At 41.9% G+C, this 23,109-nt stretch overlaps 1 protein-coding gene and 1 pseudogene across 1 annotated transcript in view; one reads left to right on the top strand and one right to left on the bottom strand.

Moving 5' to 3' along the window:
• Window positions 1-23,109, top strand: part of LOC143961561 (uncharacterized) — a 456,309-nt gene that overhangs the window by 398,709 nt on the left and 34,491 nt on the right. The window contains exons 11-12 of the mRNA XM_077470870.1: window positions 6,873-6,893; window positions 7,880-7,906. Coding sequence (XP_077326996.1) covers window positions 6,873-6,893; window positions 7,880-7,906 — 48 coding nt within the window. The remainder of the gene's footprint in view (window positions 1-6,872; window positions 6,894-7,879; window positions 7,907-23,109) is intronic.
• LOC143964650 (U2 spliceosomal RNA) lies at window positions 4,162-4,243 on the bottom strand (annotated as a pseudogene).

Genomic DNA, 23,109 nt, shown 5'->3' on the forward strand with positions numbered 1-23,109 from the left:
TATATATACATATATATATATATATATATATATATATATATATATATATATATATATACACACATATACATATATATACATATATATACATATATATACATATATATACATATATACACATATATATACATATATATATATATATATATACACATATATATATATACACATATACAGTATATATACACATATATATATATACACATATATATATACACATATATATATACATATATATATATACACATATATATATACATATATATACAGTGGTGTGAAAAAGTGTTTGCCCCCTTCCTCATTTCCTGTTCCTTTGTATGTTTGTCACACTTAAGTGTTTCGGAACATCAAACCAATTTAAACAATAGTCAAGGACAACACAAGTAAACACAAAATGCAATTTGTAAATGAAGGTGTTTATTATTAAAGGTGAAAAAAAATCCAAACCATCATGGCCCTGTGTGAAAAAGTGATTGCCCCCCTTGTTAAAACATACTATAACTATGGTTGTCCACACCTGAGTTCAATTTCTCTAGCCACACCCAGGCCTGATTATTGCCACACCTGTTCACAATCAAGGCATCACTTAAATAGGAGCTGCTTGACACAGTAAGGTCCACCAGAAGATCCTTAAAAGCTACACATCATGCCGAGACCCAAAGAAATTCAGGAACAATTGAGAAAGAAAGTAATTGAGATCTATCAGTCTGGAAAGGGTTATAAAGCCATTTCCAAAGCTTTGGGAATCCAGCGAACCACAGTGAGAGCCATTATCCACAAATGGCGAAGACATGGAACAGTGGTGAACCTTCCCAGGAGTGGCCGGCCGCCCAAAATTACCCCAAGAGCGCAGCGACGACTCATCCAAGAGGTCACAAAAGACCCCACAACAACGTCCAAGGAACTGCAGGCCTCACTTGCCTCAGTTAAGGTCAGCGTTCATGCCTCCACCATCAGGAAAAGACTGGGCAAAAATGGCCTGCATGGCAGAGTTCCAAGGAGAAAACCACTGCTGAGCAAAAAGAACATCAAAGCTCGTCTCAATTTCTCCACAACACATCTTGATGATCCCCAAGACTTTTGGGACAACATTCTGTGGACCGATGAGACAAGAGTGGAATTCTTTGGAAGGTGTGTGTCCAAGTATATCTGGCGTAGAAGGAACACTGCATTTCATAAAAAGAACATTATACCAACCGTAAAATATGGTGGTGGTAGTGTGATGGTCTGGGGCTGTTTTGCTGCTTCAGGACCTGGAAGACTTGCCGTGATAAAAGGAACTATGAATTCTGCTGTCTACCAAGAGATCCTGAAGGAGAATGTCCGACCATCTGTTCGTGTACTCAAGCTGAAACGAACTTGGGTTCTGCAGCAGCAATGATCCTAAACACACCAGCAAGTCCACCACCGAATGGCTGAAGAAAAACAAAATGAAGACTTTGGAGTGGCCTAGCCAAAGTCCTGACCTGAATCCTATTGAGATGTTGTGGTATGACCTTAAAAAGGCCGTTCATGCTCGAAAACCCTCTAATGTAACTGAATTAGGACAATTCTGCAAAGATGAGTGGGCCAAAATTCTTCCAGGACGCTGTAAAAGCCTCATTGCACGTTATCGCAAACGCTTGGTTGCAGTTGTTGCTTCTAAGGGTGGCCCAACCAGTTATTAGGTTTAGGGGGCAATCACTTTTTCACACAGGGCCATGATGGTTTGGATTTTTTTTCACCTTTAATAATAAACACCTTCATTTACAAATTGCATTTTGTGTTTACTTGTGTTGTCCTTGACTATTGTTTAAATTGGTTTGATGTTCCGAAACACTTAATTGTGACAAACATGCAAAGGAAAAGGAAATGAGGAAGGGGGCAAACACTTTTTCACACCACTGTATATACATACACACACATGCTTTTTACCTGCAGCTTAGTGCAACTCATAGTGAAGAAAAAAGGAGGGCTTGGGACTTTATATGGAGGATTGTACCTCCATACCCGATAATTGAGATATATAGGAGAAACATGCAGCCAGAGAGGCAACACAACACAATGATGTCTGGTAGGTAAACCATAATAATAATCACCATATATCTTGCATAATAAAAAAAACATCCACTATAATAAAATACAGAAACATTTTATTCCATATCATATTAATATAGTAACATGTTAGCATAGCAACATATTGGTATAACAATGGTGACATCATAAAATTGCCAGACTCATTGTGCTTGTCTCCACAGTATAAAACATAATTAAAATTGGTAGAATTCACTGGAACATATTGTTGATAGTATATACAAGTAATATAGGCAGCATCTAATAGCTCGACGCGTTTCATGGCTAAACTGTCACTCTTCAGGAACAGATGCAGTGTAGATGTCTATAAGGGTATTAAAGGTAATTATTAAATTGGGTAATGTATAGAAGGAATTGTACAAGAGTGAGTCCCCTGCTAATACTTACAGACCAACCATGAGTCTGGGCACAGGCATTGGAGGGCAAGGGCCAGCCGGGCAGATCATCAACCCGGGAGCAGAGGCAGTAATCCCCAGGACACCAATGGAATGGCCAACAAAGAAAGAAGTCCCCGGGACGAGTCCCCCATGGATAGTGAAGGGTAGTGTAAGCCACATAAAGGAAGCCCATCTATAAAATAAATTTGAATTGTATGTATAATGTATTAAGACCTATGAGTGTATATATCATAGTGACTAGTGTCATGGTATACGGATATGTGAACAAAGTAGTGATGGGTAGATACAGTGATGGGGCTAGAATAAAAAGCGAATTGATAAGTGATGAAAATAAACAGACTACCAAAATGATACCTGAAAACTCCTGTGTGGATCTCTGAATCTAAAATAAAAAAAATCAGGCCCACAAACCACACTCTAACACCTATCTAAAAGCGTTTTTACGATGTTACCATTGTTATACCAATGTGTTGCTATGCCAATATGTTACTAAATGACTATGTTACTATGATATGGAATAAAATGTTTCTATATTTTATTATATTGGATTTTTTTTTATTATGCAAGATATATGGTGGTTATTTTTTTTTTTGAAAGCCGATGCCGTGCAAAACAAACTCATAAACTCATCATCCGATGCCAAAAAAATGCGCACATCATAAAGAGGTGGCACAAAAACGTACACAAGCCCTCTAAAATCAGGGGGCCTTGCCCTGAATCCCCTGGGGTGTTAGGCTCCTGACGGGGACAAGGGTACTTACACTGGTCCATTTGGCCGAAACCAGACGGACCCCTTTCTCTGGAGGGTCTGCCAAAACACATCCACCCAAGTACTCTGTGGGACTCCCCCGAAGAGAGACCCCATGAGTGATGGTGAACTAAGCCAAAAGGCCATGTCCACCCCTCCTAAGACTTTCAGTGCAGGCCCGAGGACCTACACCCTACTCATCACACGTGCAAAACCGTGTACAAACTCAAAAATACAAAAAGTGACACACAAAGGAAATAAATTAAATAAAGTGAGGGAGGAATAAGTGAAGAGGAGAGTGAAAAGGTGGCCATTGTGTAAAACAATGACCAGGCCCTCCGGCCAGGAATAAAAAATTCCTCTCTTTCCAGCCAAAAGGCCCGACCAAGAGGCAGGTGCTAAAAAAGCGTGTTATATGGTGCAGTGACCGTGGTGCCATAAATCAAAGTGATCCTCACCCACAGTAATTGTATGGCACTCCTGGACTGCCACTTCAAGGGCACATACTCCATATGCTTTCAAACACCAACCCTGACCAACGACCCAGACCACAGGATCCCTCACCCCAGGCAGGAAGGCATGAAGTTCTGAGAGCTTGGTGAGAGCTCTTTACCATCAGGCTCCACCGTCGCTCCCATCACTCCTACCTAATTACATTCGGGAAGTACTAACTGATCCTCCCCCTCAAGAGGAGGTGCCGGTGTTCTCTCTCAAAAAACTGTCCAGAGCTAGAACTGCCCCAATCTAGGCCAGAAGGTCAGGTACCGACCCTCTGGGTCAGACTGCATGCAGCACCCATCCTCACCAGGAGCACCCTTCTGGATGGCTCAGACTCGATCATTCGCTGGCCCGCAGTATCTGTCAGGCAGCACGGCGTGACCCCTACCGAAACCGCCCTTCCAGGTGCTAATGACGCCATTGGAGTTGCCTGCCCCCCTCTCTATAGGGTTAGTGCAGCACCTCCTCTGGCAACTGATAAGAACAGATACTACACTTGATCTTAGCCAAAAGGCAGAGAAGGTCGGGTAACAAGCTTGAGTCAGCCTCAGAGGTTCAGGGACAAGCAGGGTCAACAAGACAGGTCTGGATATGGAAGTACACAGGATCAGCTCACAGGAAGAAGGAGCCAACGACCACTCAGCAATGATTCAGAGTCCTGTATGGCTTTAAATAGCCCACTGGGTGGCAAAGTCCATTAAACATGCATGCTCATGCTCACAAGCACATGTAGCACACTATTGCTCATGTGCACGTGCATGTGCTTGTGTAGATGTGTGCATCGTCCTAATTCTGTGCGCATGTGTATTGCTTTGAGCCCAAGTTTGAACACAGTTTTCCTGACAAAATGCCTGGAGTTGGTGGTCAGTGGCAGGAAAAAATGCTTGTCATTATTGGTCAATGGGAGTAAAAATGACTCAGTGGAGGGTAAGACATTGGTTCTCAGTGGAGTTAGAGGAGGGAAATTGGGGCTTTCTAGGGTAAAGGGTGAATCAATACAATGTGGAGGGAGGCACTGAGTCTCTGTGCAGGGATAAAGGCCACTGGTACCTTGTGGACAAGAGGAAAGTGCTGGTGAATGGTGAAGTTAGGGGGATATCGGTGTCTGTGGGGATTATTGGTGTCTGTGGGCATTATTGGTGTTTGTGGGGGTCATTGGTGTTCATTTGAATGTTTCCCTATTCACACTCTGCATCCTGCACCACTTCCTCTCACTGCCAGAGCTACAGTGATCATGTAGAGCAGGAGAACACGAACACCCCACCTAACAAATTCAAAGATCAGTGCTAAAATGCGCATCCCAGAACTATGTCAGCAGCAGGACACAGCTGGGATCTACGGGGTGCCAAGACCTTGGTAGAATCCAGGGACAGTCCTGCAGAATAGCAAATTATTGAAAAGTATAAATCTATACATAAATAGATACAGTGGGGATCGAAAGTTTGGGCACCCCAGGTAAAAATGTGTATTAATGTGCATAACGAAGCCAAGGAAAGATGGAAAAATCTCCAAATGGCATCAAATTACAGATTAGACATTCTTATAATATGTCAAAAAAAGTTAGATTTTATTTCCATCATTTACACTTTCAAAATTACAGAAAACAAAAAAATGGCGTCTGCAAAAGTTTGGGCACCCTGCAGAATTTATAGCATGCACTGCCCCCTTTGCAAATCTGAGACCTGCCAGTGTCATGGATTGTTCTCAATCATCGTCTGGGAAGACCAGGTGATATCAATCTCAAAGGTTTTAAATGGCCAGACTCATCTGACCTTGCCCCAACAATCAGCACCATGGGTTCTTCTAAGCAGTTGTCTAGAAAACTGAAACTGAAAATAGTTGACGCTCACAAAGCTGGAGAAGGCTATAAGAAGATAGCAAAGCATTTTCAGATGTCAATATCCTCTGTTCGGAATGTAATTAAGAAATGGCAGTCATCAGGAACAGTGGAAGTTAAAGCAAGATCTGGAAAACCAAGAAAAATATCACACAGAACAGCTCGCAGGATTGTGAGAAAAGCAATTCAAACCCCACGTTTGACTGCACGATCCCTCCAGAAAGATCTGGCAGACACTGGAGTTGTGGTACACTATTCCACTATAAAGAGATACTTGTACAAATATGGTCTTCATGGAAGAGTCACCAGAAGAAAACCTCTTCTACGTCCTCACCACAAAAATCAGCGTTTGAAATTTGCAAATGAACATATAGACAAGCCAGAGGCATTTTGGAAACAAGTTCTGTGGACCGATGAGGTTAAAATATAACTTTTTGGCAGGAATGAGCAAAGGTACGTTTGGAGAAGAAAGGGCACAGAATTTAATGAAAAAAACCTCTGTCCAACTGTTAAGCATGGGGGTGGATCAATCATGCTTTGGGGTTGTATTGCAGCCAGTGGCACAGGGAACATTTCACGAGTAGAAGGAAAAATGGATTCAATAAAATTTCAGCAAATTTTGGATGGTAACGTGATGCCATCTGTGAAAAAGCTGAAGTTAAAGAGAGGGTGGCTTCTACAAATGGATAATGATCCTAAACACACCTCAAAATCCACGGGGGATTACATCAAGAGGCGTAAACTGAAGGTTTTGCCATGGCCTTCACAATCTCCTGACCTCATTATTGAATATCTATGGATAGACCTTAAAAGAGCAGTGCGTGACAGACAGTCCAGAAATCTTAAAGAACTGGAACACTTTTGTAAGGAAGAATGGGCAAAGATACCTCAAACAAGAATTGAAAGACATTTGGCTGATTACAAAAAGCTATTACAAGCTGTGATACTTGCCAAAGGGGGCAGTACAAGATATTAACTCTGCAGGGTGCCCAAACTTTTGCAGACGCCATTTTTTGTTTTCTGTAATTTTGAAAGTGTAAATGATGGAAATAAAATCTAACTTTTTTTGACATATTATAAGAATGTCTAATCTATAATTTGATGCCATTTGGAAATTTTTCCATCTTTCCTTGGCTTCGTTATGCATTAATACACATTTTTACCTGGGGTGCCCAAACTTTTGATCCCCACTGTACACACAGTATATACACAGAACACAAACTAAACAAAATTACCAAAAAATTGTTTCTTTAACTGAAAACTGAATTTTCTTTTCTTTTGAATTATTCAACACTTGACTCTGCCTCAAATTCTGCAGACGGATGGAATTCAACTTTTGGTAAGAAACTTTTCCTATAATTCAATCTATATTACCTATTTAAACTAAAGAATGTAAGCTAATGTTATTATGGACAGTATTGGGGTAAGAGGACCTGTAATTGTATTAGGGACAGGATTGGGATAGGAGGACCTGTAATGTTATTATGGACAAGATTGGGATAAGAGGACCTGTAATGCTTTTATGGATAGTATTAGGATAAGAGGACCTGTAATGTTATGGACAGGATTGGGATAAGAGGACCTGTAATGTTATTATGGACAGGATTGGGATAAGTGGACCTGTAATGCTTTTTTGGACAGGATTGGGATAAGAGGACCTGTAATGTTATTATGGACAGGATTGGGATAAGAGGACCTGTAATGCTTTTATGGACAGGATTGGGGTAAGAGGACATGTAATGTTATTATGGACAGGATTGGGGCAAGAGGACCTGTAATGTTATTACGGACAGGATTGGGATAAGATGACCTGTAATGATATTATGGACAGGATTGGGATAAGAGGAACTGTAGAGTTTTTATGGACAGGATTGTGATAAGAAAACCTGTAATGTTATTATAGACAGGATTGGGGTAAGAGGACCTGTAATGTTATTATTGGCAGGATTGGGATAGGAGGAACTGTAATGTTATTGAGGACAGACTGGTGTAAGAGGACCTGTAATGTTATTATGGACAGAATTGGGGTAAAAGGACCTGTATTTATATTATGGAAAGGATTGGGATAAGAGGACTTGTGATTTTATTATGGACAGGATTGGGGTTAGAGAGCCTGTAGTGTTATTATGGACATGATTGGGGTAATAGGTATCTATACTGATCAATTTATTTACTGCTCATTGCTCTTAAAGTTTATAATACCAGAAGCTAAAAGGAAAGGGGAAAGCTGCAATTGTCCAAGAAATTGAAATAACTGTCTAATCAAAGAACTGAATTGTATGTTCTTTGAATGATTCTCATAATTTTACCCTAACATTTTTGCAGATAATTCAACTACATTTGTCAAACGCGGTAAGAAATGTATCATTTAATGAAATTTTACTTTCAACATATTATTGATTTGACTTGAAATATGTCTACAAGGGTTATTTTTATTACCCTGAGATTGTGTCACTTTAGTTCCAATAATATTGGTCTGCATGTCACCTAATGTTATGGACAGGATTTGGATAAGAGGACATGTGGGTGGGTGCTACATTGGTGACAGTGACACAGATCACAGTTGCAATGAACAGAGCATGTTTTGGGAAGAAAGTTCAATGATACAACTGCCTAGATGGAAGGGACTCCACTGGGAACACTCACAATATGTCTGTCCGGGTAGTACTGAGCAGTTCTTGAGTGTGACTACAGCATCTGTCTCAGAGGGTGGAATGCACACTGGCCAGTCAGCACCCAAATTAGAGGATTCCAGAAGGAAGGTTTGCCCCTGTCTGGTCCCTACTCAACAGAAACCTCTCCATACCACTAGTCACTTTCCCTGATAGAAGGGAGATCTGTCCCTAACCTGTCCCCACTTGCAACGATGCGTGCCAATCCCAGCAGCCAGGTTCCTAAATAGATTGACCTAATATGGCCACCAGAGTGACATGGGTTTCCAGCATCCAACTAGATCACTGCCCCAGTGATCCAGGAAACCATAGAGGAAACTAGCATTGCCTTTGCTATGGTTGGAAAATAGACTGCATCTGCCTACACTCCTACACGCAGTTGGACGGCGAGGGACGACGATTCCCAGTGTCCTGTATGGAATCATATTGCAAGTAATCAGCTTCTGGTTAAAACCGAGTCAAACCATTTTGAACAGTCTCTGTAACTCCCTGGGGTAGTTGTTGTGCTGGGGTTTTTTGCCTCTCAAGTATCAGAAGCCAAAGGCTCTAGCAGGAGAGGGGGCAGATACCATTCCTCTGGCATCTTCTGTACTGGTGGTATATTCTCAGAGTTATATGGCTGGCTGTCTCCAGCTGGTTTGGTAGAGCAATCACCACTCATCACACAAGGTCTCAGAAGGTTAGTATGAAGATCTCTTAAGGGGATTAGACCCTTCCATGGCTACATTGTACACCAGACTTGATTAGAAAGGCCACCGGATAAGGGGTACAATCTCATGTGGGTCCAGTTTGGTGCCCCTCTCATTTTTGTTATTTTTCAACAACACCAGGTCCCGTGGTCACAATGGCAGTTCATCCAATACTGGGTCCAAGGCCAAGTCTTTTTGTCTATCCAGTACCACTTGCTTGGCTTTCTGAATTTGATCCCAGTGTTCATGCACCAAGGTGCTAGGCATCCCGTGCCTACACTACGGCCCCTACATGCTGAAGATTACTGTGCTCCTGCTCGAGGGTTCTTCCTAGGCCCACAATAGTGCAGCTGAACTGTTCATTGGCCCCATTACCCAGGGGTGATACAAAGTGGTATACGACTTCCTGATGCCAACGAGACAACACAGTTTGGAGTAGATTACCAATTAAAAGTTTGGGCCTTGGTCTGAATGGATCCATTTTGGGCAGTTGTAAGGTTGTACCACATGCTCCCAGAATAGCTTAGCCATGGTTGGAGCTGTCTAGTCATTGGTTGGGTTAAATGGTCAACAAAAACCAGGGCATAGTTATAGCCAGCATGTGCTGGATACAGTTAGGAAGTCCATGGTGACCAGGTCGAAGGGCTCCAACATAGTGATGGATATGGGCATGACCTTTTCAGGAGGAGTTTTATGCAGGGAGAAAATTCCACAATCCCAACAAGCCTTGTGAGACCAAGTCCATCAGCCACAGGTAAAAGAAGAATATCTTGACTAAGGACTGTGTATAAGAAGTGTGGCCAGCTCCGAAATATCCGCTAGTGGTGCGCAGCGACCGACCGACCTGGAAGACGTGCCTCTGGGGACCACAACATGTAATATGTCTCGTTCAGTGGGGACGCGTGTTTACCCACTTCTGAATATATGCCCGTGGTCTGGCGGAGCTCATGAGAAGTATCTAAGGAAGAAAAAGTTTTTGATTCAGGCTTTGTGAGCCATAATAACACTAAAGGCTTGAATAGTCCTGTAGGGATCTGGTGAGTGCGAAAATTTACCGAAATTTGTAGTGAAGCATTGGACTATAATGTTTCTAGCAACACCTATATTAAGAGCACGGTGGATGGATGAATGCTATCTAGAACACTGCACTTCCAAAAGTATTCACCTCCCTTGGCTTTTTACCTAGTTTGCTACATTACAGCCTTTAGTTCAATGTTTTTTTTTTTTTTTTCCAAGTTTATTAAGTATTTCAAACCATACATGTAAGCAAGTAAATTGTTATGCATAGATAATTACAAAACAATGGTACATGTACACAGAGATAGCAAAAAGAAAAACGGTCCTTTCTTAAACATTCTGTGTACTATATAACACCCCGAATAACTTCGTATATGTTTTCAGTTGTTCTTGAGTAATCCAGCACTTTGCATGGAAGCAATGAGTAATCTAGTCTATGAAATTATGAAACAGAACAAAACCATAGTTCAACACTCCTAAACCTTTCCATTGATGATATGACTCTCACTATCGTGGGAGGGCATATACTTGCAAGTGTCGTAATGGGAGTGGTCTTGAGTATAAAATTGAAAGTTGACAGTAGACGCCGTATCTATGGGAAAACGTATACATCGTGGAAAGAGAGATGACTGATCTCTCGTCACTCCCACCCCAATCGGGCTCTGACTGTGGGAGTGACAAGAGTGTCACCACTTAACTCCGGTTATGAAATATTTCTATCTGTCGTTTTCAACATTAACTGATCCATGTGGTCATGTAGTATAGTCTATCTTATTGATAACCAGGATAAAGAATTTGTGGACACGAAAAGAGATAGTTCTGCAGAATCAATGACTATCTAAAGTTTGGGTCAGGAGGCAAGGGTCAAAAAGAAGGAATATGGAGGGGTAGGTGAGGAAGGAAGGAAAGCCCAAGTGGGTAGTCCAACGACTTCTCCTAGGCTGCACAGAAAAATCCAGGTATGCCTGTAAGGCCAATATATGTGTCCCTTAGGTCGGGTTATAGGTTATCGTGTAATGTTTTGTATTCTACAGACTCTTGGAAATGCAACCAACATGCCCAAACTTTTGTAAACTTAGGTGATAGATCGTGAAGTTGATGAACAATTTCTTCCATTTCCTTTATTCGATTCACTCGCTGTAGCCAATCTCTTACGCTAGGCGGCGTGGTTTGTTTCCACCTAGTGGGAATGCACATTTTGGCTGCATTTATCAAGTGTATCACCAGGGATTTCCGATAGTGGCTTTGATGCATGGATGTATGGTGGAGTAGATATTGCGCTGGAGTGAAATCAGGTGTAAAGGTAGTTATTTTGGAAATGAGCTGGTGAATGGCCATCCAGTATGGTTTGATAACGGTGCAATCTCACCAGATGTACACAAGTGTTCCCTCTGCTTCTCCACATCTCCAGCAGAGGGATGAAGTTCTCGGGAAACATTTGTGTAAAAGTACAGGGGTTCTGTACCACCTGGAATAGAGTTTGTATCCATTTTCTTGGACGGACACATTCTTAGAGCCTTTGTGTATATTTGTCAATATGTTGTCCCATTGTTCTTGTGTCAAGTCAACCTGAAGGTCTACCCGCCAGCTATTGATAGCAGGATCGTGTAGGTGAGATGTTTTGGGAAAGAGAAGGGGATATAGCTCAGAGATTAAATGTCTTTGCGGTGTTCTTCTATTGCAAATTTCTTCAAAGTAGGTCAGTTCTCTACTCCAGTTTGTGGTTGAATGTGTGTCAAGGAGAAAATGCCTGATCTGTAGGAAGTTAAAGAAAGGGATCTGTCTGTCAGGGATTTTGGTTTGTAGGGACTGAAAGGTGATAATTTTCTCAATGTTTATTTTTATCTGAATTATATGTGATGGATCAGAACACAATAGTTGGTGAAGTAAAATTTGAAAAATATTTACATAAAACTCTGATGCAACCATTTACCTTCAATCCTTAGATTTTTTTCCGACGGATGTTGACTAAAATTTGTTTTGCATACACGCGGTTACACAAATGTTGTCGGAAATTCCGAACGTCAAGAACGTGGCGACATACAAGACGTTCGACGAGCCAAGAAAAATTAAGTTCAATATCCAATGCGGATCTTCTGCTTGATTCCGAGCATGCATGGAATTTTGTGCGTCGGAATTGTGTAAACACGATCGGAATTTCCGACGAGTTTTGTTGTCAGAAAATTTGAGAACCAGCTCTCAAATTTTTGTTATCGGAAATTCCATGGAGCCTACACATGGTCGGAAATACCGACAACAAGCTCACATTGAACATTTGTTGATGGAAAATTCAGAGCGTGTGTACGTGGCATTAGTATCACAAGATCTGTCATTACCAAACACTGCCATGAAGACCAAGGAACTCTCGAAAAACAAGTAAGGGACACTGTTGTTGAGAAGTACAAGTCAGGGTTAGTTTATAAAAAAAATATCCAAATCTTTGATGATCCCTAGGAGCACTATCAAATCTATCATAACCAAATGGAAAGAACATGGCACAACAGCAAACCTGCCAAGAGTTCCACAGCAGAGACTGGAGTATCTGTACATAGGACGACAATAAGCTGTACGCTCCATAGAGTTGGGCTTTATGGCAGAGTGTCCAGAAGAAAGCCATTACTTTCAGCAAAAAAGAAAATGTCACGTTTTGAGTTTGCGAAAAGGCATGCGGGAGACTCCCAAAATGAATGGAGGAAGGTGCTCTGGTCTGATGAGACTAAAATTTTACTTTTTGGACATCAAAGAAAACGCTATGTCTGACGCAAACCCAACACATCACATCACCCAAAGAACACCATCCCCACTGTGAAACATGGTGGCAGCATCATTCTGTGCTGGGATGTTTTTCAGCAGTTGGGACTGGGAAACTGGTCAGAGTTGAGGGAAAGATGGATGGTGCTAAATACAGGGATATTCTTAAGCAAAATCTGAACCATGCTGTGTGCGATTTGAGGCTAGGATGGAGGTTCACCTTCCAGCAGGACAATAACCCCAAACACACTGCTAAAGCAACACTTGAGTGGTTTAAGGGGAAACATGTAAATGTGTTGGAATGGCCTAGTCAAAGCCCAGACCTCAATCCAATAGAAAATCTGTGGTCAGAATTAAAGTGGAAGTAAACTCCCCTATCGTTTTCAGCCAAGGAAGCTGCCATCTTTGCCTCTGTTTAATATTCAACTGCTATGGTGCTGCACATGTGATTTGTTATGACACCAGCCATTGGATGGTTTGATAGTTTGGCTGAGAGCACAGCCAATGTGCAGTTAGCATTCCCGGTATGCCTTTTTTTTTTTTTAACTGTTTAAAACCATGGGTTTACTTCCACTTTAAAGATTACTGTTCACAAGCACAAACATCCAACGTGAAGGAGCTGGAGCAGTTTTTCAAGGAGGAATGGGCAAAAATCCCAGTGGTAAGATGTGGCAAGCTCATAGAGACTTATCCACAGCGACTTGGAGCTGTGATAGCTGCAAAAGGTGGCTCTACAAAGTATTGACTTTAGGGGGGTGAATAGTTATGCACATTGAATTTTTCTGTTATTTTGTCCTATTTGTTGTTTGCTTCACAATAAAAAAATAAAAATCTTCAGTTGTGGGCATGTTCTGTAAATTAAATGATGCAAATCCTCAAACAATCCATGTTAATTCCTGGTTGTGAGGCAACAAAACATGAAAAATGCCAAGGGGGTGAATATTTTTGCAAGACACTGTATGTTGAATTGTTTTACAACAAAGGACTATATTGCTATATTTTATTATATTTATATTTATCTTTTATTTATTTTGCAGTTTTTGTTATATTATTTGCACATTTTATATTTTTGCACATATTTATCATTTTGTGGTAACACAAATGTTCATACTGTATGTATATTCAATTTTTTCTGATGACAAAAAGCATTGGATATTAAAGCGGAGGTCAGCGCAAAATAAATAAATAAATAAAAATCAGCAGCTAAACATACTGCAGCTGCTGGTTTTTAACCACTTCAGCCCTGGAAGAATTTACCCCTTTCCTGACAAGAGCACTTTTTGCGATTCTGCACTGCGTCACTGACAATTGCGCGGTCGTGCGATTTTGTACCCAAACAAAATTGACGTACTTTTTTTCCCACAAATAGAGCTTTCTTTTGGTTGTATTTGATCACCTCTGTGCTTTTTATTTTTTGTGCTATAAACAAAAAAAGAGCGACAATTTTGAAAAACAAAAAGCTATATTTTTTACTTTTTGCTATAATAAATATCCCCCAAAAATATATAATTTTTTTTTTTTTCCTCAGTTTAGGCCGATATGTTTTCTTCTACATATTTTTGGTAAAAAAATAAATCGCAATAAGCGTATATTTATTGGCTTGCGCAAAAGTTATAGCATCTACATAATAAGGGATAGTTTTATGGCATTTTTATTATTAGTTTCTTTTTACTAATAATGGCGGTGATCTGCGATTTTTATCGTGACTGTGACATTATGGCGGACACATCAGACACTTTCGATGCTATTTTGGGACCATTGTCATTTATACAATGATCAGTGCTATAAAAATGCACTGATTACTATGTAAATGAAACTGAAAGGGAAGGGGTTAACCACTAGGGGGCAAGGAAGGGGTTAAAGAGGAGTTTCCATTAAAAAAAAAAAAAATTAAAAGTCAGCAGCTACAAATGCGGCAGCTGCTGACTTTTAAAAATGTCACACTTACCTGTCCCAGGGTCCAGCGATGCGGGGAATCGAAGCCCCGCTTGTCTCCCCCGCCGGCATTGTAACTGTGCCCACTGTGCATGAGCAGGCAGCGTGATTGGCCGCTCAGTCATCTGGGACCTGTCCCTTGTCCCAGATGATTGACAATAGGGAGGGGGTGGATCTGAGCCCTTCCTGCGCCAAGGGGAAGTGATCTCACCAGCCCAGGCACTGAAGGAGGCAGACAACGAAGGACCCCCTAGCAACAGCCATTTAGAGGTGAGTAAAACAAATAAAAATTCCAAATGTTTTTTTTTTTTTATAAATTTTTTTTAGGAACATTTTTTTTGTGTGCAACACCACTTTAAGTGTGTCCCAGGGAGTTATTCTAACTTTGGGGGGGATGGGCTACGAGTGACATGACAGTGATCACTGCTCCCGATCACAGGGAGCAGTAGATCAGTGTCCTGTCACAAGGCAGAGCAGGGAAATGCCGTGTTTACACAGGCATCCCCCTGTTCTGCAGCTCCCTGACACGATCGTGGGATACCGGCTGACATCGAGTCCAGGGGCACGGCAGGATTATATACACGTTAGACGGTCGGCAAATGGTTAATAAATTGACTCTTACCTGTCCTGGAGTCCAGCGCGATGTCGGTACCGCAGCTGATGTTTCCATCAGCTGTCGGGTGCTGCCGCCGCCATTGTGGGTAAGGGTCCCCAGCTGTGTAGCCATTCGGCTTCACGCTGGGAACCTTACTGTGCATGAGCGAGGCTACCTCCTCTCTCCTACTGGCCCAACTTTTGGGTGGAACTCCGCTTTAAGTATATGTATAAGTATAATAGCGCCAATCTTGAATATCTGTTTGTTATATTGTAATGTATATACACTTTCAAGGGGCAGCTGTCACAGTATTTTGAGAGAGAGAGAGAGAGAGAGAGAGAGAGAGAGAGAGATTTGTATGGTTGGCGCCACCTGTATTTAATTTTACTGTTTAATATAATTGTTGTAGGAGCCAGCAGTAAGCCCTCAAAATATAAATAATAAACTTGCTTACATGACTGCCACATATTGCTAAAGACAGAATAATCTATTTGTGAGACTTTGAGGAATCGGACATGTTGGAATTTTTTTTGAAAAACAAATGATTTTCTAATTAATGATGGGAGTATCTTGCGAGAAATGTAAAAAAATGCGCGTGTGCAAGAAAAGAAAATTTTACTGAGAGAAAAGAAGATTCCCGGCCACGAAAATTCTTTTCTGTAGCAACATGAGGTGAAATTGAAGGATTGGTCGACCGAATTTCGAAAATCATTGGTGGCGCCATCGGATCTCAAAAAAAAAAAAACTTTCTGATTTCGACTGTGTATGGCCTGCATTAGTGACACTCAAGTATTATCGATGATAAAAAAATCGGCGTGGGGATCCCCCCAGGTCCACATCAGACCCTTGTCCGAGCACGCTACCCGGCAGGCCGAGCGAGTGCCCCCCTCCGAGCCGTACCAGACCGCGTGCCCTCAACATGGAGGGTGCCTTGGGGAGGGGGGGGCCCGCGGTCCCCCCACCCCAAAGCACCTTGTCCCCATGTTGATGAGGACAAGGGCCTCTTCCCGACAACCCTGGCCGTTGGTTGTCGGGGTCTGCGGGCGGGGTCTTCTCGGACTCCTCCGCTATCTTCTTCTAGCTCTTTTGCTAGCGGAGGAGCCCAGGCTTTCTTCCTCACCGCCGCCTCTTCTTCCGACTTCGGGGGTCTTGTCCCCCTCTTCGGTTCTTCTGCCGGGCCACCTCGCCTTCTTTTAGCTCTTTTACAGGCGGTGGCCCAGTCTTCTGTCGTCGCCGCCACCGCCGCCTTCCGTTCTTCTTCTCCTTCTCCTGGAGATGTTGACTCAACGCTCTCTCCGGCCGCAATGCCAGGGACGCGCTGCACGGCGACTTATATAGGGACAAGGGGCGGGGTCATCGGTTGATGTCACATGGGTTGATGTCACATGGTGACCCCGTCCCCTTACGATGTCGCCATGTGACATCAACCCATGTGACATCAACCCAAGTGACATCAACCCAAGTGACATCAACCCAAGTGACATCAACCGATGACCCCGCCCCTTGTCCCTATATAAGTCGCCGCGCAGCGCGTCCCTGGCATTGCGACCGGAGAGAGCGTCGAGTCAACATCTCCAGGAGAAGAAGAAGAAGAAGAAGGAGAAGAAGAACGGAATGCGGCGGCGACAGAAGAACCGAAGAGGGGGACAAGATCCCCGAAGTCAGAAGAGGCGACGGCGAGGAAGAAAGCCGGGCTCCTCCGCTAGCAAAAGAGCTAGAAGATAGCGGAGAAGACCCCCGGAGCTGTGCAATAAACTATTTTTACCCTGTGTTGTGTTTTTTTTTGAATTTTTTTCACAGGTGAATGGGTAGGGGTACATTGTACCCCATACTCATTCACATAGGGTGGGGGGCCGGTATCCGGGGGCCCACTTATTAAAGGGGGCTCCCGGATTCCGATAAGCCCCCCGCCCGCAGACCCCGACAACCAATGGCCAGGGTTGTCGGGAAGAGGCCCTTGTCCTCATCAACATGGGGACAAGGTGCTTTGGGGTGGGGGGGGCGCGCGCCCCCCCCTTCCCCAAGGCACCCCCCCATGTTGAGGGCACGCGGCCTGGTACGGCTCGGAGGGGGGGTGCTCACTTGTTCCCCCCTTTCCTGGCTGGCCAGCGTGCTCGGACAAGGGTCTGATGTGGATCTGGGGGGGACCCCCACGCCGATTTTTTCGGCGTTGGGGTTCCCCTTTATGTCCATACCAGGTGGCGGGGCCTGCGACGTCTCCTTTGCGGGCCCCGCCTACCTGGAGACGCGCTCAAAATGAGCGGACTTTCCTCCGCGTGTGTGGGCGAGTCCGTTCATTTCAAAAGTAGAGCGGATAGTATGGCGGACTTAGTACGCCGTATTAGTCCGCTGAAAAAGTGCCGTGTGTGGGCAAGTAGCCGGTTCGGAAAGTCCGATGGACAGTCTGGCGGGAAGTCCGCCAGACTAAGTCCGTCGGATAGTCGGCTATGTGTGTACGCGGCATAAGAATCCTCCATGGTAAGCACTTCATAAAGTGCAACAAAATAGAGAATAGAGAAAAGTACAAATGGGTATTAGATGTGAACAAAGTAAATGAATGATATGTGCTGGAGAGTAAGTTGCCAATAAATAGTTAATAATAATAATTCCACTGTATATAACGTGCTCAGCTCAATAAAAATGGTAACACAAAATGATGACCAAATCGTAATAATTCTTCACAATATATATAAATATAATATATAAAATCAAGGTTAACCTGTGCTGGAGGTATAATTTCCACTATAAAATAAAGGGCCAAGTGCTAAAACTTAGTAGCGCAAAGAACATGAATCAATAAAGTGACTAGTGCAAATATCACACACGGCATGTATATATATGGTGATTAATATGCATTCATGACAAGAATATGTAAGCCAGAAATAAGTCCATAAGATAAAGTGCTTGGTGCCAGTAAAATAAACGATGAATCAAATAAAGCAGCCCAAATAGTGAAGGATGTGCAAATGCTGCTGCCGCAACATTCAGGCATAAAACATTCCAAAATAGTGTGCTGTGTAAATCATGCAGGCTGTTCAGTGCCACACTCCTTTTTCCTCCGTTGGATAGGTGGATGGATGTCCCCTTACCTTACAGCTGTAAGGTTACAGTGTGTATCAACATATATTAACCACAACAGGAATTTCATCACATCTTATACCACGGTGTCTTGAAACGGATATACCTCACAAAGTACAAAAGATGGTACTGGATAGTGTAGTAAGTTTTAAACTCCAATGTTTATTTGATAAAAAATTATCAGGTTACTCACATTTTAGTAATATAAAACAGGCATCAGTGTAAACAAAGACGAGCGGCAGGCTCGGGGCGTCACTTCTGGTGTCTCTCTCTTTCCGTGTTCGTCACCGCCACGTGACTTCATCAGGGAATAGATAGAGAGAAGGAAGTGTCCCTTATAAACCCTAATTTGATTGCTACGGTGGCCATTTTGTTGGAGTCCGGTAACCCAGAAGTTCCATCGCGGCCATTTTCTTGTATATTGTACATCAATAATGTGTTTGGACAATAGTAGAGTAAAGGCAAAATAGGTTAATTGCCATGGCCCCCTTTATATTGTAGTCCGATGACTAGGAAGTTAGGTTCCGGACATTTTTTTTAAATATATTGTGTGCCAGATATACTATAAACACAGTTTTAGAAACATATATAGGAATGTATAGTATAGCAGTCAGAGGGTTGGTGACACCGGAAGTGTGTATAATCCTATTGTATACATATAAAAGCTATAAATAACCTTTATTTAAAATATAAAAAGGAAATAAAATAATTCAATGAAAAAATATTAAAAAAATACACTGGTAAATCCTAAAAAATGTAAAAAAAAGAAAAAAAAGAAAAAGGAAAATCCATACTTCGTATATAATAACTGATGTTATCAAAAAAGATGCTCATTATGATGGTATATATAAATATACCTTTAACCATTTCTGGGAACTAGGTCTAAGTAAATTCAGAGAGAGAGTTTGGGATGGTACATGTGTACAATATATAAAAATAAGAAATATATGTAAAAGCAAAAAAATACTTATTTTAAAAATCTCTAATAAAACAGTTTAGGTCGAAATCTATATTTAGGCCATGTGGTGCAAAGGTATCCAAAATAAAAATCCATTTGGATTCAAGTTGGCTTAAGGTTTTTACTTTATGGCTGCCCAGCCAGTGTCTAACGTAGGGTTCTATACCCCAAATTTTTAACTGAGAGGGGTCTCTATTGTGAACAATCGCAAAGTGTCTTGACACATTATGCTTGTCTAACCCCTTTATGATGTTTTGTACTTGTTCTTTCAACCGGATTTTCAAAGGTCTCTTAGTGCGGCCTACATATTGAAGGCCGCAACTACATTCTAGGGCATAGACTGCCCCTTCGGTATTGCAACAAATTACATTTTTAATCTCATACGAGTTTCCTGTAGATGTGGAAGTGAAATTTTTTCTTTTCAAGTTTTGACATTTGGTTCTTGTGCACGCAAAACAGCGTTTGCAAGGGAAAAAACCCTTCCCCGAAAATCATGGATAGTCGAGGCCCGTCTATACACGAATTATGGCTTTGGGGGGAGTATTTGTTGTAATTGTCTGTCCGCCAGCAGGATATTCCAGTTACGTCTGATTATTTTTTCTACATCCTTGTATTGAATATTATAATAAAGGATGATAGGTACTGAATTCAATGGGGCCACTTGTTTTAGTTTATCCTCCATTAATGCTTTCCGATCTATGTCTGCAACTTCTTTAATCTTTTTGTTAATAAACTCATTGTCATAGCCTTTCTCTAAAAATTTGGACCTTAAAATATCCGCTTGTGATTTAAAAGATACCTTATCTGTGCTGTTTCTACGTATCCGCATAAGCTGTCCTTTCGGTATATTGAATATCCAATTCCTATGATGGCAACTCTCCAGTGGTAGGTAGCTGTTTCTATCGACCTCTTTGAAATATGTTCTAGAGGAAAGGGTGTCATTCTGTGTGATTTCAAGATCTAGGAAATGTATTTTGTTTATCGTTTATTTCCCAAGTGAGATGGATGTTTCTATCATTGTTGTTTAATTTTTCTAGGAAGCTCTTTAGTTCTTCTTTCCCACCTTTCCATATTATCATGATGCCATCTATGTATCTTCTGTATATATGGAGGTTTTCTGGTACATTCGTGAATACTTCCTCTTCCTCCCACTTGGCCATAAATAAACCCGCTACACTGGGGGCAAATTTGACTCCCATTGCCCTTCCCGTTTTTTGGAAATAATAGGTTAGATTATACCAAAAATAACTGTTTTTTAAAACGAAATTGAGGCTTTTGATGATGTACTTCCTCTGACTACAGGGAAGAGATGTATGTTTCCTTAGGCCCCATTTCGCTGCTTCGCATGCGTGATGATGCGGGATAACTGTGTACAGCGAGGATACATCTGCCGTTGCCAATAGCCATGGTTCTTCACTTATAGGTAGGTTGTCCAATAATTGTAACATGTGTTTGGTATCCCTTAAGTAGGCTTAAGTTTTTTGGACTGCAGGTTGAAGGTAGAAGTCAATATATTGCCCCATACGTGATGTCAGTGAGTCGATCCCATTTACTATGGGTCTTGGTAGGGGGTTGTTTTGATCTTTATGAATCTTCGGGACGGAATAGATGATGGGAATGCGACATGATTCGGATATAAGGTATTTTGCCTCTTTTTATTCAAAATCTGTCATTTTAGGCCTAAGTGTACCACTTGTTCCAGTTCCTTTGTACACTTGTAAATTGGATTGCCTAATAGGCGACTATAGGTGTTGGCATCTTGTAAGAGGGAGTCCATGCTGAGGCTATATTGTTCTTTCGAAAGCACTACAATGCCCCCCCCCCCCCCCCCCTTTATCCTCAGGGCGAATTACTAAATCCCTTCTTTTGGTCAATTTCTGAATCCCGTTCTTTATATGTTTGGGTTCTTCCTTCTTTTTAATTCTCAATGTCTTTAGCTCATCAGTCACAATTCTTTTAAATACATCAATATGTTTACTGATGGGTTAAAAATGGATTTATTCCTCAAGGTACTGTGTATAATATCATCACTTCCATTGATTGCTTTGGATCTGTAAGAGTTACTGGAAATATATTTTTTGATATTCAGTTTCCTCACATATTTTTGTATTCCTATATATGCTTGAAACTTGTCCAGATTTTTTACCGGGGCATATTTGAGGCCTTTATCCAATGTTCCGATATCTTCATGTGTTAATTGTTTACCACTGAGATTGAAGATTCCTTTTCCTTTTATTCTCTTTTTCTTTTGCTCTCTCTTACCTCCTCTCCGTCCTCTCTTCTTTCTGGAGTTCTTCTTGGATATCTCGCTTCTTCGGTATTTCTTGCTGGGTAATTCTCCCTGCCTCTCTCCAAAAAAGACCTTTCATACTCTGTATCAGAATACCGATGTCTATCGGATCTTTCTTCTTCTGGTCTATCACTTAAAGGTGCATAATAGTTATAAGTGCGGACCGAAAGAAGAAAGATCTGATAGACATCGGTATTCTGATACAGAGTATGAAAGGTCTTTTTTGGAGAGAGGCAGGGAGAATTACCCAGCAAGAAATACTGAAGAAGCGAGATATCCAAGAAGAACTCCAGACAACGGCAGATGTATCCTGTGTACACAGTTATCCCGCACCATCACGCATGCGGAGCGGCGAAATAGGGCCTAAGGAAATATACATCTCTTCCCTGTAGTCAGAGGAAGTACATCATCAAAAGCCTCAATTTCGTTTTAAAAAAACAGTTATTTTTGGTATAATCAAACCTATTATTTCCAAAAGGTACCAGTTACTTACCGGTAACTGTCTTTCTGGGAAATCTTCCAGGACGGCACACCTGAGAGATGAGAGGCTTCTCCCTACAGAAAACACAATCAATCGACAGCTGTTTTAAGTCCCCACCCTTCCCCTTGGTCCTCAGTTTGTAGAGAAGTAACTCCTGAACCCGGTTCACAAGGGAAATCATTCCTCATAGGTACTCACCTTCTAGTGTTCTAGAATTTTCCCTCCTCCAACGGGCGGGAAGTAGGCCTGCCATCCTGGAAGATTTCCCAGAAAGACAGTTACCGGTAAGTAACTGGTACCTTTCTCAAGTCATCTTCCAGGACAGCACACCTGAGAGGATAAACAAGTACCTCAGGCCTACCTTAGGGTGGGGCCACTGCAAGACCCTCTTGGCGAACCTTGGTTCTGCAGTGAGCTTTACCTCCACTCCATACGCTCATATGCTTGATGAAGGCATCTTAGCTGGATCATGCGGCTGATCTGCAGGTCTGCTCCACAGATGTTCCTGCCTTTTCCTCTTCAGATGCAGTATCTAGGTGAAATGGGCTCTTAAAAATGGAATCAGAAAACATGTTAAACTTGTAGGTTAGCAATGTTGCCTATCTCACACATCTAACAACCATGGCCTATTGTGCCTGTAGGTGCTACTTAGAACCACTAAAAAGATAAATAAGAGACCTGTGTAAGACAAGGACACTACATTAATCAATAAGAGGGCCTGTCTTAACACTACCCTGTTGAGGGAAATAAAACTGCAACTGTTCCTTTTTATCTTTATGTCAGCAAAAGACTAAAGGGAAGCCTACTTAAGGGAAATAGATTAACAGAAGCTTGAACCCTGGGTTTAAGGCATGCCCAATCTATGTCCTTACTTACGCCTGAGAGCCTACTTCAGGAGATTAAAGTCCCTAGCAGGAGTAGACTACCCATATTGCTACGTCTAGTTTTGCTAAAAGGGCGAAATGAAGGCCATGCACCGAGCCGAAACCTATTCGATCGGATATACATCTTTATCCTCAGGCCCTAATACTCCTCTGAACAGAACTCTCCAAGTTCTTACTAAACAGGGCGATTCATTATCCCCTTTCT

This window comes from Lithobates pipiens, unplaced genomic scaffold (assembly GCF_037356315.1).
Source record: "Lithobates pipiens isolate NorthernLeopardFrog02 unplaced genomic scaffold, aLitPip1_a1.2 Scaffold_8, whole genome shotgun sequence".
NCBI lineage: Eukaryota > Metazoa > Chordata > Amphibia > Anura > Ranidae > Lithobates > Lithobates pipiens.